This window comes from Oryx dammah, unplaced genomic scaffold, assembly GCF_014754425.2.
Source record: "Oryx dammah isolate SB20612 unplaced genomic scaffold, SCBI_Odam_1.1 HiC_scaffold_19, whole genome shotgun sequence".
Lineage (NCBI taxonomy): Eukaryota > Metazoa > Chordata > Mammalia > Artiodactyla > Bovidae > Oryx > Oryx dammah.
Window position 1 is genome coordinate 24,540,349 of NW_024070203.1, and position 13,072 is coordinate 24,553,420.

At 41.1% G+C, this 13,072-nt stretch overlaps 1 protein-coding gene across 1 annotated transcript; it reads right to left on the reverse strand.

Moving 5' to 3' along the window:
- Positions 1–549: 549 nt before the first annotated feature.
- On the reverse strand, positions 550–1,046 carry LOC120878878 (centromere protein W-like). The gene has a single exon (XM_040261781.1). The coding sequence runs from the start codon at positions 900–902 to the stop codon at positions 636–638; it is 267 nt and encodes an 88-aa protein (XP_040117715.1). The 5' UTR covers positions 903–1,046; the 3' UTR covers positions 550–635.
- Between the last annotated feature and the right edge of the window lie 12,026 nt (positions 1,047–13,072).

The window sequence follows — 13,072 nt, forward strand, 5'->3', positions numbered from 1 at the left end:
TGTTGGCAAAGTAATATCTCTGCTTTTTAATATGCTGCCTTGGTTGGTCATAGCTTTTCTTCCAAGGAGTAAGTATCTTTTAACTTCATGGCTGTAGTCACCATCTGCAGTGATTTTGGAGCCCCCCAAAATAAAGTCTGTCACTGTTTCTGCTGTTTCCCCATCTATTTGCCATGAAGTGATGGGACCAGATACTATGATCTTAGTTTTCTGAATGTTGAGTTTTAAACCAACTTTTTCACTCTCCTCTTTCATTCTCATCAAGAGGCTTTTTAGTTCCTCTTCACTTTCTGCCATAAGGGTGGTGTCATCTGTGTATCTGAGGTTATTGATATTTCTCCCAGCAATCTTGATTCCAGCTTGTGCTTCATCCAGCCTAGTGTTTCTCATGATGTACTCTGCATATAAGTTAAATATGCAGGGTGACAATACGCAGCCTTGAAGTATTCCTTTTCTGATTTGGAACCAATCTGTTTTTCCATGCCCAAATCTAACTGTTGCTTCCTGTCCTGCATACAGATTTTTCTTTTTTTTTTTTTTCAACTAGCCAATATTTTAATACACAATGTTAACTACTTTGATGTTACCACCTAAAATATACATCATACAATTTTCAAATATGTGTTCTTTGACTTCTAACCTCTGCTCTTCTTTAGAATTACCTTTGCTGCAGCCAGTACATGCTCCTTTTTAATGATTGCACACTTACTCCCACAAGCATTTATCCGTGCCTCTTCTGCTAATCGATGAACAAAGAGTAAACAGTTCAGATGCACCAGTAGGTCGCTACTCGTCTTCAAACGAAGGTGAGGCTTCTGTCGTTTGAAAACGCGCTTTAGAAAGCCGAGAGGAGCCTTGCGCCTTATCATCTTCCTCTGCGAGACCGTGGTCGAGCGCGCCATTCTCACCCTCGGGTTTTGGCAGCAGCCGCCTCAACTTCCCGGGTCCTCCTTGCACCGCACGGAAGCTCACGCCAGCGAGTACACCAAGAGCCCCGACTCAGACGTTCCCACAGGCCCCGAGACCCCGGCCGGAACGTTCGAATCTGCCGCCACTGCATACAGATTTTTCAAGAGGCAGGTCAGGCAGACTGGTATTCCCATCTCCCTAAGAATTTTCAGTTTGTGCTCAGCTTAAATATATAAGTTGTATTAATAAAGGACAACAGGGTATTAGAGGACAGTAGCAATCTCTACCACAGTGTGAAAGCTGTGGGTGAGGCCATTACATGGTTGTGCATGTGTGGCCTTTATGGAAATGCCAATATATTTAGAACATTCTGTTTCCTTGGACCAAATATATTGTTTCTCTTCTGCAGAAGCATCCTGGTATACCAACACCATGGGGAAGCTGAGGAACATGTCGTCTGCAGAGCAGTAGAATGCTCAAGACGTGGCAATTTAGAATGACAATATTGTTACAATAATCATGATAATAATGCCTCACATTTGCATAATGCTTTAGATTTTCCAATATTTAACTTATCCTAATTGAACCCCAACCATGTGACAAAGATTTTAGTAATAACTCAGTTTTATAGAGGAGAAAATTGAGAAGGAGTAAGGTTAATTGCCTGTGTAAGTTTTATTGCACAGCAAGTAAATCCTAGTTCAAGGCCTGAGCATTCTCTTCTATTCAAATGATTCTGATTCAAATGTTCTTTGAGGTAGGCAATGCCAACATATAAGTGTCATTCTGGTTTCTGTGTATTTCTTCATTTGTTTATCAATGGTTGTTTACTGAGCAGCCTGAAGAACGCAAAAGGAAGAAAACAGAACTCCTGACTTCAAAGACTGGAGAAGTTAGTAGTGAAAAGTGATACATATGCCTGCGTGCTAAGTCTCTTCAGTCGTGTTCAACTCTTTGCATCCCCATGCACTGTAGCCTGCCAGGCTTCTCTGTCACGGGATTTTCCAGGCAAAAAGACTGGAGTGGGTGGCCATTTCCTCCCCCAGGGTATCTTCCTGACCCAAGGATCAAAACTCTATCTCTTGCATCTCCTGCATTAACAGGTGGATTCTTTGCCACTAGTGACGCCTGGGATTGGCATGAACCAAGCACTTTGTTAAATATTTGATGTCTGCCTCCTTTAATCTTTGGGCTTCCCTAGTGACTGAGATGGTTGAGAATCTGCCTGCAATGCTGGAGACCTGGGTTTGACCCCTGGGTCAGGAAGATACCCTGGAGAAGGGAAAGGCTACCCACGCCAGTATTCTTGCCTGGACAGAGGAGTCTGGCGGGCTATAGTCCACAGGATGGCAGAGTAGGATGTGACTGAGCAACTAACACTTTCCTTTAATCTTTAGAACTATGCTGTGAGGTGGATGATGTTATCCCCTCATAACATATGAACTTGCTGAGAGCCAGCAATGTACCTATGTTCACACAGTTCCTAAGTCATAGGATTGTTGGGTCTTAAGATCCAAGTTATCAACCACTGCCTATGGGGTCACACACAGTCAGACACGACTGAAGTGACTTAGCAGCAGCAGATTTAGTTGTTCACTCTCTGAACAACTATGAAAGGTAAGCAGTAGTATTTACAGGTGAGGAAACTGTTAACATTGCTTATAATTTTCATTCTTTTCACTCTGCCCTAAACAAGCAATAATGTGCAGTGGTTGGACCACTATATATAGAAATGGTATCCATATGGTTTCTAAGAAATTAGCTTCCTGCTGTGTGATTATTCTTGCATAGAAAACAACAGCTAGGCCTGTGTCTGTTCTTTATCACCATATGTGTGCATACCCAGTCACTTCAGTTGTGTCTGACTCTTTGTGACCCTGGGGACTATAGCCTTCCATACAGTCCATGGGATCACAAAGAGTAGGACATGACTAACACTTTCATGCATTGGAGAAGGAAATGACAACCCACTCCAGTGCTCTTGCCTGGAGAATCCCAGGGACGAGGGAGCCTGGTGGGCTGCCGTCTATGGGGTCGCACAGAGTCGGACACGACTGAAGCGACTTAGTAGTAGTAGTAGTGCCCTCTCTGCTTTTTCATGGTATGTGTTGTCAGCCTGCAGGTCCTTAGGTCATGACAAATTTTCCTTCCTTGCTTGGTGGGGTTCATAAGGGTATTGTTTTGTTATAAATATTGCCAATGGATTTTAGTTTTGTTATCCTGTTGTTCCATTTCTTTTATCTGGAAATTCTGAGAGATTCAAAATCCATATTGTAGTCATAACCACATTTCCAGAATCCCCAGGACATTTTACAGTCCAGTTCAGTTCAGTTCAGTCACTCAGTCACGTCCGACTCTTTACAACCCCATGGACTGCAGTACACCAAGCCTCCCTGTCCCATCACCAGCTGGCAGAGCTTACTCATACTCATGTCCATCGCATTGGCGATGCCATCCATCCATCTCATCCTCTGTCATCCCCTTCTCCTCCCACCTTCAGTCTTTCCCAGCATCAGGGTTTTTTTCCAATGAGTCAGTTCATTGCATCAGGTGGCTTAAGTATTGGAGTTTCAGCTTCAGCATCAGTCCTTCCAATGAATATTCAGGACTGGTTTCCTTTAGGATGGACTGGTTGGACCTCCTTGCAGTCCAAGGGATTCTCAAGAGTTTTCTCCAACACCACAGTTTAAAAGGATTAATTCTTCGGCACTCAGCTTTCTTTATAGTCCAACTCTCACATCCATACATGACTACTGGAAAAACCACGCCTTTGGCTAGATGGACCTTTGATTGCAAAGTAATGTCTCTGCTTTTTAATATGCTGTCTAGGTTGGTTATAATTGTCTTTGTGTTATTCATTTCTAGCTTAATTCCATCATGATTTGAGATCATATTCTGTATAGGTTAATTTAGTTACTATTTGTTTCTAGGTAAACTTCTTGTGATTAGGGAGCAATGCCTTATATTCCTAAAACCTAACCAGCATTTGCCATACACCAATACTCAATAAATATGTATTAATTGTTATTTTTTATCAGATTTTCTTTTATTCCTCATTAAGATTACTTTGAATAGTTATCATGTACCCAGCAGTAACTTCTGCATTTTGAAAGTTATCCTAGTTCATTCAAGCTTTATAAGAAAATAAGCAGACTGGGAAGCTGATAAGCAACAGAAACTTATTTCTCAGAATCCTGCAGACTGGAAGTCCAAGATGAGTGTACCGACTCGGTCAGTTGAGGGTGCTCCTCCAGGTTGCAATCATCTTCTTGCTGTGTCCTCACATGATGGAAGAGGCTTTCTGGGGTCTCTTTTCTAAGGGCATAATCCCATTCATGAGAGACCCATCCTCATGACCTGATTCCCTCCCAAAGGCCCTACTTCTTAACACCATCACACTGAGCATTAAGATCTCAATATGTGAATTTGGGGAGGACAGAAGCTTTCAGACTCTAACAGAGGTAAAAAGAAATATAAGATACTGGTTTTGTCCCAAGATATTTTATATCCTTAAATCAGTGTTTCTTATGCTTGAAAATATTATTAGAGTCACCCAGACCTACTGAAATCATTAAACAATTGAAATCACAAAGCTTAGATATAAGCACATTTTAATTCACATGACAATAACTAGTTTATTACTGTGTTCCCAGATTCCTGCATGCACAGATCTATTTCATGGTTCCATACAGTGCTAGAAGAAAGAGTCCCAGGGTTTTCTCCTTGAATGTTTCCTGCATGGATGTAGGTTATGAGAATAGCATCATATATCCACATATTTGTATTCTCTGCTAAAAATCTAAATAGTAAAGGACAGAAGAGCCTGGCAGTCCAGGTGGTCACAAAGAGTTGGACATGACTTAGCAACTGAACAACAACATTATATAAAGATAAGAGTGATTTAAGAATTAAAATTTGAAGACAAGCTTTGAATTTGAAGCAGGCTTGGAACTTCTATATAGTTATGCTATAGACAAAATAGAACTTGTAGAAAACTGGGCTCAAGTTTTTTGTATAACTAGCATTTCAAGAGTTCTTACAAAATCTCTGACACTATTTATAGAGTTTTACATGTATTCACTTATTTACTCTTCAGAGCTTTATCAGTAAGTTGTTATTCATTTTATGGTCTTGGAAAATCACCTCAACTCACAGAACTTCATTTCCTTGCTTGTATGCTGTTAATTTCCTCAATTTAAGTCTGAGTTTGGCAATAACGAGTTCAATATCTGAGCCACAGTCAGCTCCTGGTCTTGTTTTCTCTGACTATATAGAGCTTCCCCATCATTGGCTGCAAAGAATATAATTAATCTGATTGAAGAAAGTAGGGAAAAACACTAGATCATTCAGATATGACCTAAACAAATCCCTTACAATTATACAGTGGAAGTGACAGATTCAAGGGATTAGATCTGACAAGCAGAGTGCCTGAAGAACTATGGACAGAGGTTCATGACATTGTACAGGAGGCACTGATCAAGATCACCCCAAGAAAAAGAAATGCAAAAAGAAAAAATGTTGTCTCAGGAGGCCTTACAAATAGCTGAGAAAATAAGAGAAGTGAAAGGTAAAGGAGAAAAGGAAAGACATACCCATTTGAATGCACAGCTCCAAAGAATAGCAAGGAAAGATAAGAAAACCTTCTTCAGTGATCAATGCAAACAAATAGAGAAAAACAACAGGATGGGAAAGACTAGAGAGCTCTTCAAGGAAATTAGAGATACCAAGGGAAAATTTCTTGCAAAGATGGGCACAATAAAGCACAGAAATGGTATGGATCTAACAGAACCAGAAGATATTAAGAAGAGGTGGCAAGAATACATAGAAGAACTATACAAAAAAGTTCTTCATGACCCAGATAACCACGATGGTGTCATCACTCACCTAGAAATGGACATCTTGGAATACGAAGTCAAGTGGGCCTTAGGAATCATCACTATGAACAAAGCTAGTGGAGGTGATAGAATTCCACTTGAGCTATTTCAAATCCTGGAAGATGATGCTGTGAAAGTGCTGCACTCAATATGCCAGCAAATCTGGAAAACTCAGCAGTGGCCATAGGGCTGGATAAGGTCAGTTTTCATTCCAATCCCAAAGAAAGGCAATTGCAACAAATGCTCAAACTACCACACAATTGCACTCATATCATATGTTAGCAAAGTAATGCTCAAAATTCTCCAAGCCAGGCTTCAACAATACGTGAATCGTGAACTTCCAGATGTTCAAGCTGGATTTAGAAAAGGCAGATGAATCACAGATCAAATTGCCAACATCTGCTGGATCACCAAAAAAGCAAGAGAGTTCCATTAAAACATTTCAGTTCAATTCAATTCAGTCGCTCAGTAGTGTCCGACTCTTTGCGACCTCATGGACTGCAGCACACCAGGCCTTCTGTCCATCACCAACTCCCGGAGTTTACTCAAACTCATGTCCATTGAGTCAGTGATGCCATCCAACAATCTCATCCTCTGTCATCCCCTTCTCCTCCCACCTTGAATTTTTCCCAGCATCAGTGTCTTTTCAAATGACTCAGCTCTTCACATCAGGTGGCCAAAGTATTGGAGTTTCAGATTCAACATCAGTCCATCCAATGAACATTCAGGACTGATTTCCTTTAGGATGATCTCCTTACAGTCCAAGGGACTCTCAAACGTCCTCTCCAACACCACAGTTCAAAAGCATCAATTCTTCTGTGCTCAAGAAAAAATGAACCTGGGGAGTTCATCTTTCAGTGCCCTATCTTTTTGCCTTTTCATACGGTTCATGGGGCTCTCAAGGCAGGAATACTGAAGTGGTTTGCCATTTCCTCTCCACTGGACCGCATTTTGTCAGAACTCTCCACCATGACCCATCTGTCTTGGGTGGCCCTACATGGCCTGGCTCATAGTTTCATTGAGTTAGACAAGGCTGTGGTCCATGTGATTAGATTGGTTAGTTTTTGTTGGTTAGTGATTGTGGTTTTCAGTCTGTCTGCCCTCTCATGGAGAAGGATAAGAGGCTTATGGAAGCTTCCTGATGGGATAGACTGACTGAGGGTGATCCTGGGTCTTGTTCTGATGGGTGGGGCAAAGTTCAGTAAATCTTTAATCCAATTTTCTGTTGATGGGTGGAGTTGTGTTCCCTGTCACTGTTATTTACCTGGGGCCAAACTATGGTGGAGGTAATGAAGATAATGGCAATCTTCCTCAAAAGATCCCAGGCATGGACTGCTACAGTCCGTGCCCCCAACCCTGCCACAGGCCACCACTGACCCATGCCTTCGCCAGAGACTCCCAGACCCCCACAGGCAAGTCTCCTGTGCGGTGACTGTTCCTTCCTCCTTGGTCCAAGTGCGCAAGGTGCTATTGTGTCCTCTGAGTCTATCTCCCAGTCTTATGTCAGTCCTGGCAGCTCTATGGTGGGATTAATGGTGACGTCCTCCAAGAGGACTTATGCCATACCCACACCCAGAGCCCTGGTCCCTGTGGCAGACCACTGCCGACTCGTACCTCCACGGGAGATGCTCAAACACAGTTCTGCTCAGTCTCTGTGGGATCCCTGGGTCCTGGCATGCACAAGGTTTGTTTGAGCCCTCTGAGTGTCTCTGGAGAGGATGGGGTTTGATTCTAAACATGAATTCGCCACTCCTACCATCTTATTGGGGCTTCTCTGACCTTGGATGTGGGGTATCTCTACATGGGTGGTCCAGCAAAGCATGGCTGCTGTTCCTGACCTTGGACATGGGGTATCTCCTCTCCACCACTTGCCACTCCAGTGCTGCACAGCAGAAAAACCTCTATGTCTGCTTTATTGACTATGCCAAAGGCTTTGATTGTGTGGATCACAGCAAACTGTGGGAAATTCTTAAAGAGATGAGAATACCAGACCACCTGACTTGCCTCTTGAGAAATCTGTATGCAGTTCAAGAAGCAGCAGTTAGAACTGGACATGGAACAACAGACTGGTTCCAAATCAGAAAAAGAGTACATCAAGGCTGTATATCATCATCCAGCTTATTTAACTTCTATGCAGAGTACATCATGAGAAACGCTGGGCTGGAGGAAGCACAAGCTGGAATCAAGATTGCTGGGGGAAATATCAATAACCTCAGATATGCAGATGACACCACCCTTATGGCAGAAAGTGAAGAGGAGCTAAAAAGCCTCTTGATGAAAGTGAAAGAGGAGAGTGAAAAGTTGGCTTAAAGCTCAACATTCAGAAAACAAAGGTCATGGCATCTGGTCCCATCACTTCATGGCAAATAGATGGGGAAACAATGAAAACAATGACAGACTATTTTTTGGGCTCAAAAATCACTGCAGATGGTGGTTTCAGCCATGAAATTAAAAGATGCTTGCTTCTTGGAAGAAAAGCTATGACCAACCTAGACAACATATTGAAAAGCAGAGACATTACTTTGCCAACTAAGGTTCATCTAGTCAAGGCTATGGTTTTTCCAGTAGTCATGTATGAATGTGAGAGTTGGACTATAAAGAAATCTGAGCACCAAAGAATTGATGCTTTTGAACTGTGGCATTGGAGAAGACTCTTGAGAATCCCTTGGACTGCAAGGAGATCCAACCAGTCCATCCTAAAGGAAACCAGTCCTGAATATTCATTGGAAGGATTGATGTTGAAGTTGACACTCCAATGCTTTGGTCACCTGATGTGATGAACTGACTCATTGGAAAAGACCCTGATGCTGGGAAAGATTGAAGGTGGGAAGAGAAGGGGACAAGAGAGGATGAGATGGTTGGATGGCATCACCAATGTGATGGACATGAGTTTGAGGGAACTCCAGAAGCTGGTGATGGACAGAAAAGCCTGGCGTGCTACAGTCCATGGGATCACAAAGAGTCAGACAGGACTGAGCGACTGAAATGAACTGAACTGAACCGAGGCTGTGAATTACCAGAGCCATTTCACAGGGCTAACTCAGGCTTTTTTAATGTACATGAAATCTATAATCTAAAACTACAAGACACTACTATTATTTTCAGTCCCTCACACTGTGATATGCTAATGCACAAACTGATATGATTTAGGAATTGATTTACATAGTATAGTAAAGAATCTACCTGCAATGCAAGAGACCCAGGTTCGATCCCTGGGTCGGAAAGATCCCCTGGAGAAGGAAATGGCAACCCATGCCAGTATTCTTGGCTGGAGAACTCCATAGCCAGAGAAGCCTGGTGGACTACAGTCCATGGGATCACAAAGAGTAGGACATGACCAAGCCGCTAACACTTTACATAATACAGAGTGAGAGTGCCATACCAAAGAAGTTGTGGGCTGGAATGCTGAGGCAGGAAATGAATTTATATAGTACATTAACTTTAGTTATAAATGAAAGCATGAGAAAAAAAAACATGAAGATTGCAGAACAAGAATAGGAATAATATTTCCTGAAATACCAAGAAGGGTTACCTGTGTGAGATGAAAATGTATACACCAAAATACCATAAACGCATAATAAAATAGAATGGACATTTATTTATACTTGCAATATATGACTTTCATCATTGTCCTTCTTCTAGGTATTTTGATTATTTTTGTGTGTGTTTTTGATATTTGACTATAAGCTTTTTAAGGACAAGGATCAAAATTTTTCATTTTTCCAACCCCTTTACATGAGTGAAAGAATATAGTAAGTGGAGTAAGAGATGTGAGTTGAAATTTTTGCTCCACTTAATTACTATGTGATCAGAAAATTTTTTTCAACCGTGAAATGGAGAGGATGAGCTTGAACAAACAAAATGACACAGTTGTTCTGAGAGTTAAGCAAAACTACATAAGATACACTATCAGTTGAAGCGATATCCAATGGTTCATGATTGACACCATCATTACTACCATCATCTTCACTATAATCAATATTAGATACAACACTTTGTCTTGCAAAGTAAGCCAGTGAATATTTGCTGGATGAAGGAATGATGAAGCAAATGGATGAATACGTGAATGAGATAAGATGGACTAGAAAAATAAAAAACAAAAACCAGGGACCTCTATTACCCATAGGTTTGAAATTTCATTTAGACAAGGCAAAAGATGGATTACCAGTGCTTGATTTTGAAGTCCTGCTTTGTGTATAGTTTTCTGAGTAAAATGTAAGTTTGGCTTGAATAGACCCCAAGTAAAAGTCATAGGTAGGAATGGGAAAAAAAATCTTCCTCTTCTAAAATGAAAATATAAGTACTTTCGCATAGATAAAAGCCTTTTTTCCCCAATGACCTTGAATGACCTTCCAGCAGAAAAGAGGAGGAGAACCCAACACCCTTCTTAATTAACTGTGTTGTGGTCAAACCCTACAGGAAGAGTTCACCTAGTTCAGACTCCTGGCATCTGCATCCAGATCAGGCAGGCATTTCCAGAAGTGAATTTTTACCTCTGAGGTCGAATATGTTACTTCACAGAGGAAAGAATATCAGCTAACTTTAGGAGCACACACACCTCATGACACCTGCCCCTTTTAGGAAACTTGTGTCTATGAAAAATTTCTTAAAAGTCAAGAATCACTTTTGTTTCAAGCTAACATTGTTTTTGCTGTTTTTTTTCCTTAAAGATAAAGAATGTCAGGCTGAAGGGGAAAAAATCAGACGTGGAAAACATTTGTAAGATTTAAAACAGTGTCTTGTTTTACATCTCTGGCTCCGTTGCACAGGGTCATCTCATGAACAGTGAAAGGAAGGAAAATCCACAAAACCAACCTACTGGGTGGGTGGAGGAGAAGAAATGAAAGAGTGAAAAAACAAACAAAAACAAAAGCATCTTTTTGTTTAAAATAGAATCACTTGCTCACGACAAAAAAAAAAAATCTAAATTACAAGTATTGTTAAGGACTTTTATGAATTAGTTTACATAGATGCAACAACTTTTTTATGCACCTATGAATATTTGTATTTGTGTTTTTATTGGTATTATAAGAAAAAGACAACAAAAAAGTAGTTTTTTAATCACAAGAATGAGCAATCACATGTAAGAAAGGTACTAAGGATCCCAAACATTAAGACCATTTGGGTTGGAAATAGAGAAGAAAAATATGAAAAACTTTCCCCATTTTCTTCTCATTTGACCTTAAAACTTGGTTTTATCATTTTGGCCTGAAGAACTGTGAATTCTCATAATATATCTGAGCTCTTTATTCTGGGTGATGAGTAAGTATGCAAATGTCTTCATGCTTGCTGTAGGGTGGGAAGATATAGCTATGCCCTGATCATCCACATTTGTGGGAACACTGAATGTAATCATAGAATGACTAGAAGTTGGAGCAACATTTCAATACTAGTGATAAGAGCATTTAGCCTTCATTTAAAAAAAATTTATTTGAGTATAGTTTATTTACAATGTTGTGTTAGTTTCAGGTATACAGCAAAGTGAATCAGTTATACATTTAAATATACCCACTTTTTAAACAGATTTTCTTCTCACATGGGCCATTACAGAGTATTGAGTGGAGTTCCCTGTGATCTTGGTTATCTATTTCATATATAGCAGTGTTTAGTCTTAATATAGGAAACTATCAAAAGATATCTTCTAGTAGGTTGGCTACCTGGGAAAGTTTAGGACAAGAAAAACCAGGTGAGGTTCTCTACTATTTAATTTAGTTCATTGGAGTGTAGTTGCTTTATCATATTTTGCTAGCTGCTGCTGAACAAGGTGGATCAGGTATACACACACATGTGTGCCCTCTTCCTTGGATTTCCCTCCCGCTTGGGTAACCATAGACCATTGAGCAGCATTCCCTGTGCTACACAGTCTGCTCTCATTAGTGACCTAGTTTTTACATAGCAGTGTATATGTGTCAGTCTCACTCTCCCAGTCCATCCCAACCCCCTGCTCCCCTTGGTATTCACACATTATTCTCTACACTTGTGTCTATATTGTTTGCTTTGCAAACAATTTTACCTATACAGTTTTTCTGGATTCTACATATACACATTAATATATGAATCTCCTATTTTAAAAAGCATCTCTATCTTTAAGAAGCAGGCAAGGTGATTCTGATGCAGGTGGGTGGTGAGAAGATGATATTTTGAGAAACATTCCCTTAATCAGGAAGAGAGCAAATATTTCATTAATGAACATTTACTACTTCAGTGTTCTTGCCTGGAGAATCCCAGGGACAGGGGAGCCTGGTGGGCTGTCATCTCTGGGGTCGCACAGAGTCAGACATGACTGAAGTGACTTAGCAGCAGCAGCAGCAGCAGCAGCAGCAGCAGCAGCAGACACTGATGGATGCTTTATATGCAATATCATCATTCCTCAAAACAGTAAACATTATTATCCCATATTGCAGATAATAAAGAGAGGCCAAAATGTGACCTAATAAGTGGTCTAAAAACTATTAAGTGAAGAAAAGGTCCATCTAGTCAACGCTATGGTTTTTCCAGTGGTCATGTATGGATGCGAGAGTTGGACTGTGAAGAAAGCTGAGCACCGAAGAATTGATGCTTTTGAACTGTGGTGTTGGAGAAGACCCTTGAGAATCCCTAGGACTGCAAGGAGATCCAACCAGTCCATTCTGAAGGAGATCAGCCCTGGGTGTTCTTTGGAAGGAATGATGCTAAAGCTGAAACTCCAGTGCTTTGGCCACCTCATGCTAAGAGTTGACTCATTGGAAAAGACCCTGATGCTGGGAGGGATTGGGGGCAGGAGGAGAAGGGGATGACAGAGGATGAGATAGCTGGATGGCATCACTGACTCGATGGATGTGAGTATGAGTGAACTCTGGGAGATGGTGATGGACAGGGAGGCCTGGCATGCTGCGATTCACGGGGTTGCAAAGAGTCAAGGGCTCAAATCCATGTTCTTCTTTCTATTTCTTTCCTGGCACCAAAACTTCTTTTTTCACATGCCTATCAATTCTGAGGATCAGAAAATTATTCTTTGGGTACAAAAGTGCAGTTATTTAGTTCATGAATCCATTTTTTAGATTGAACAATGTCTGGATATCAGCATGCAAATCAAGCCCCACTCAATAGAAGAATCAAGAAAAATGTCTTATGGGTCCATCTTGGCTCAGAAATGTCTCTTCCTAACAGCAGTAGGCTTGTCTAATTGAGTTTTTAAGGGTTGCTGCTGCTGCTGCTGAGTCGCTTCAGTCGTGTCCGACTCTGTGCGACCCCATGGACTGCAGCCCACCAGGCTCCACTGTCCCTGGGATTCTCCAGGCAAGAACACT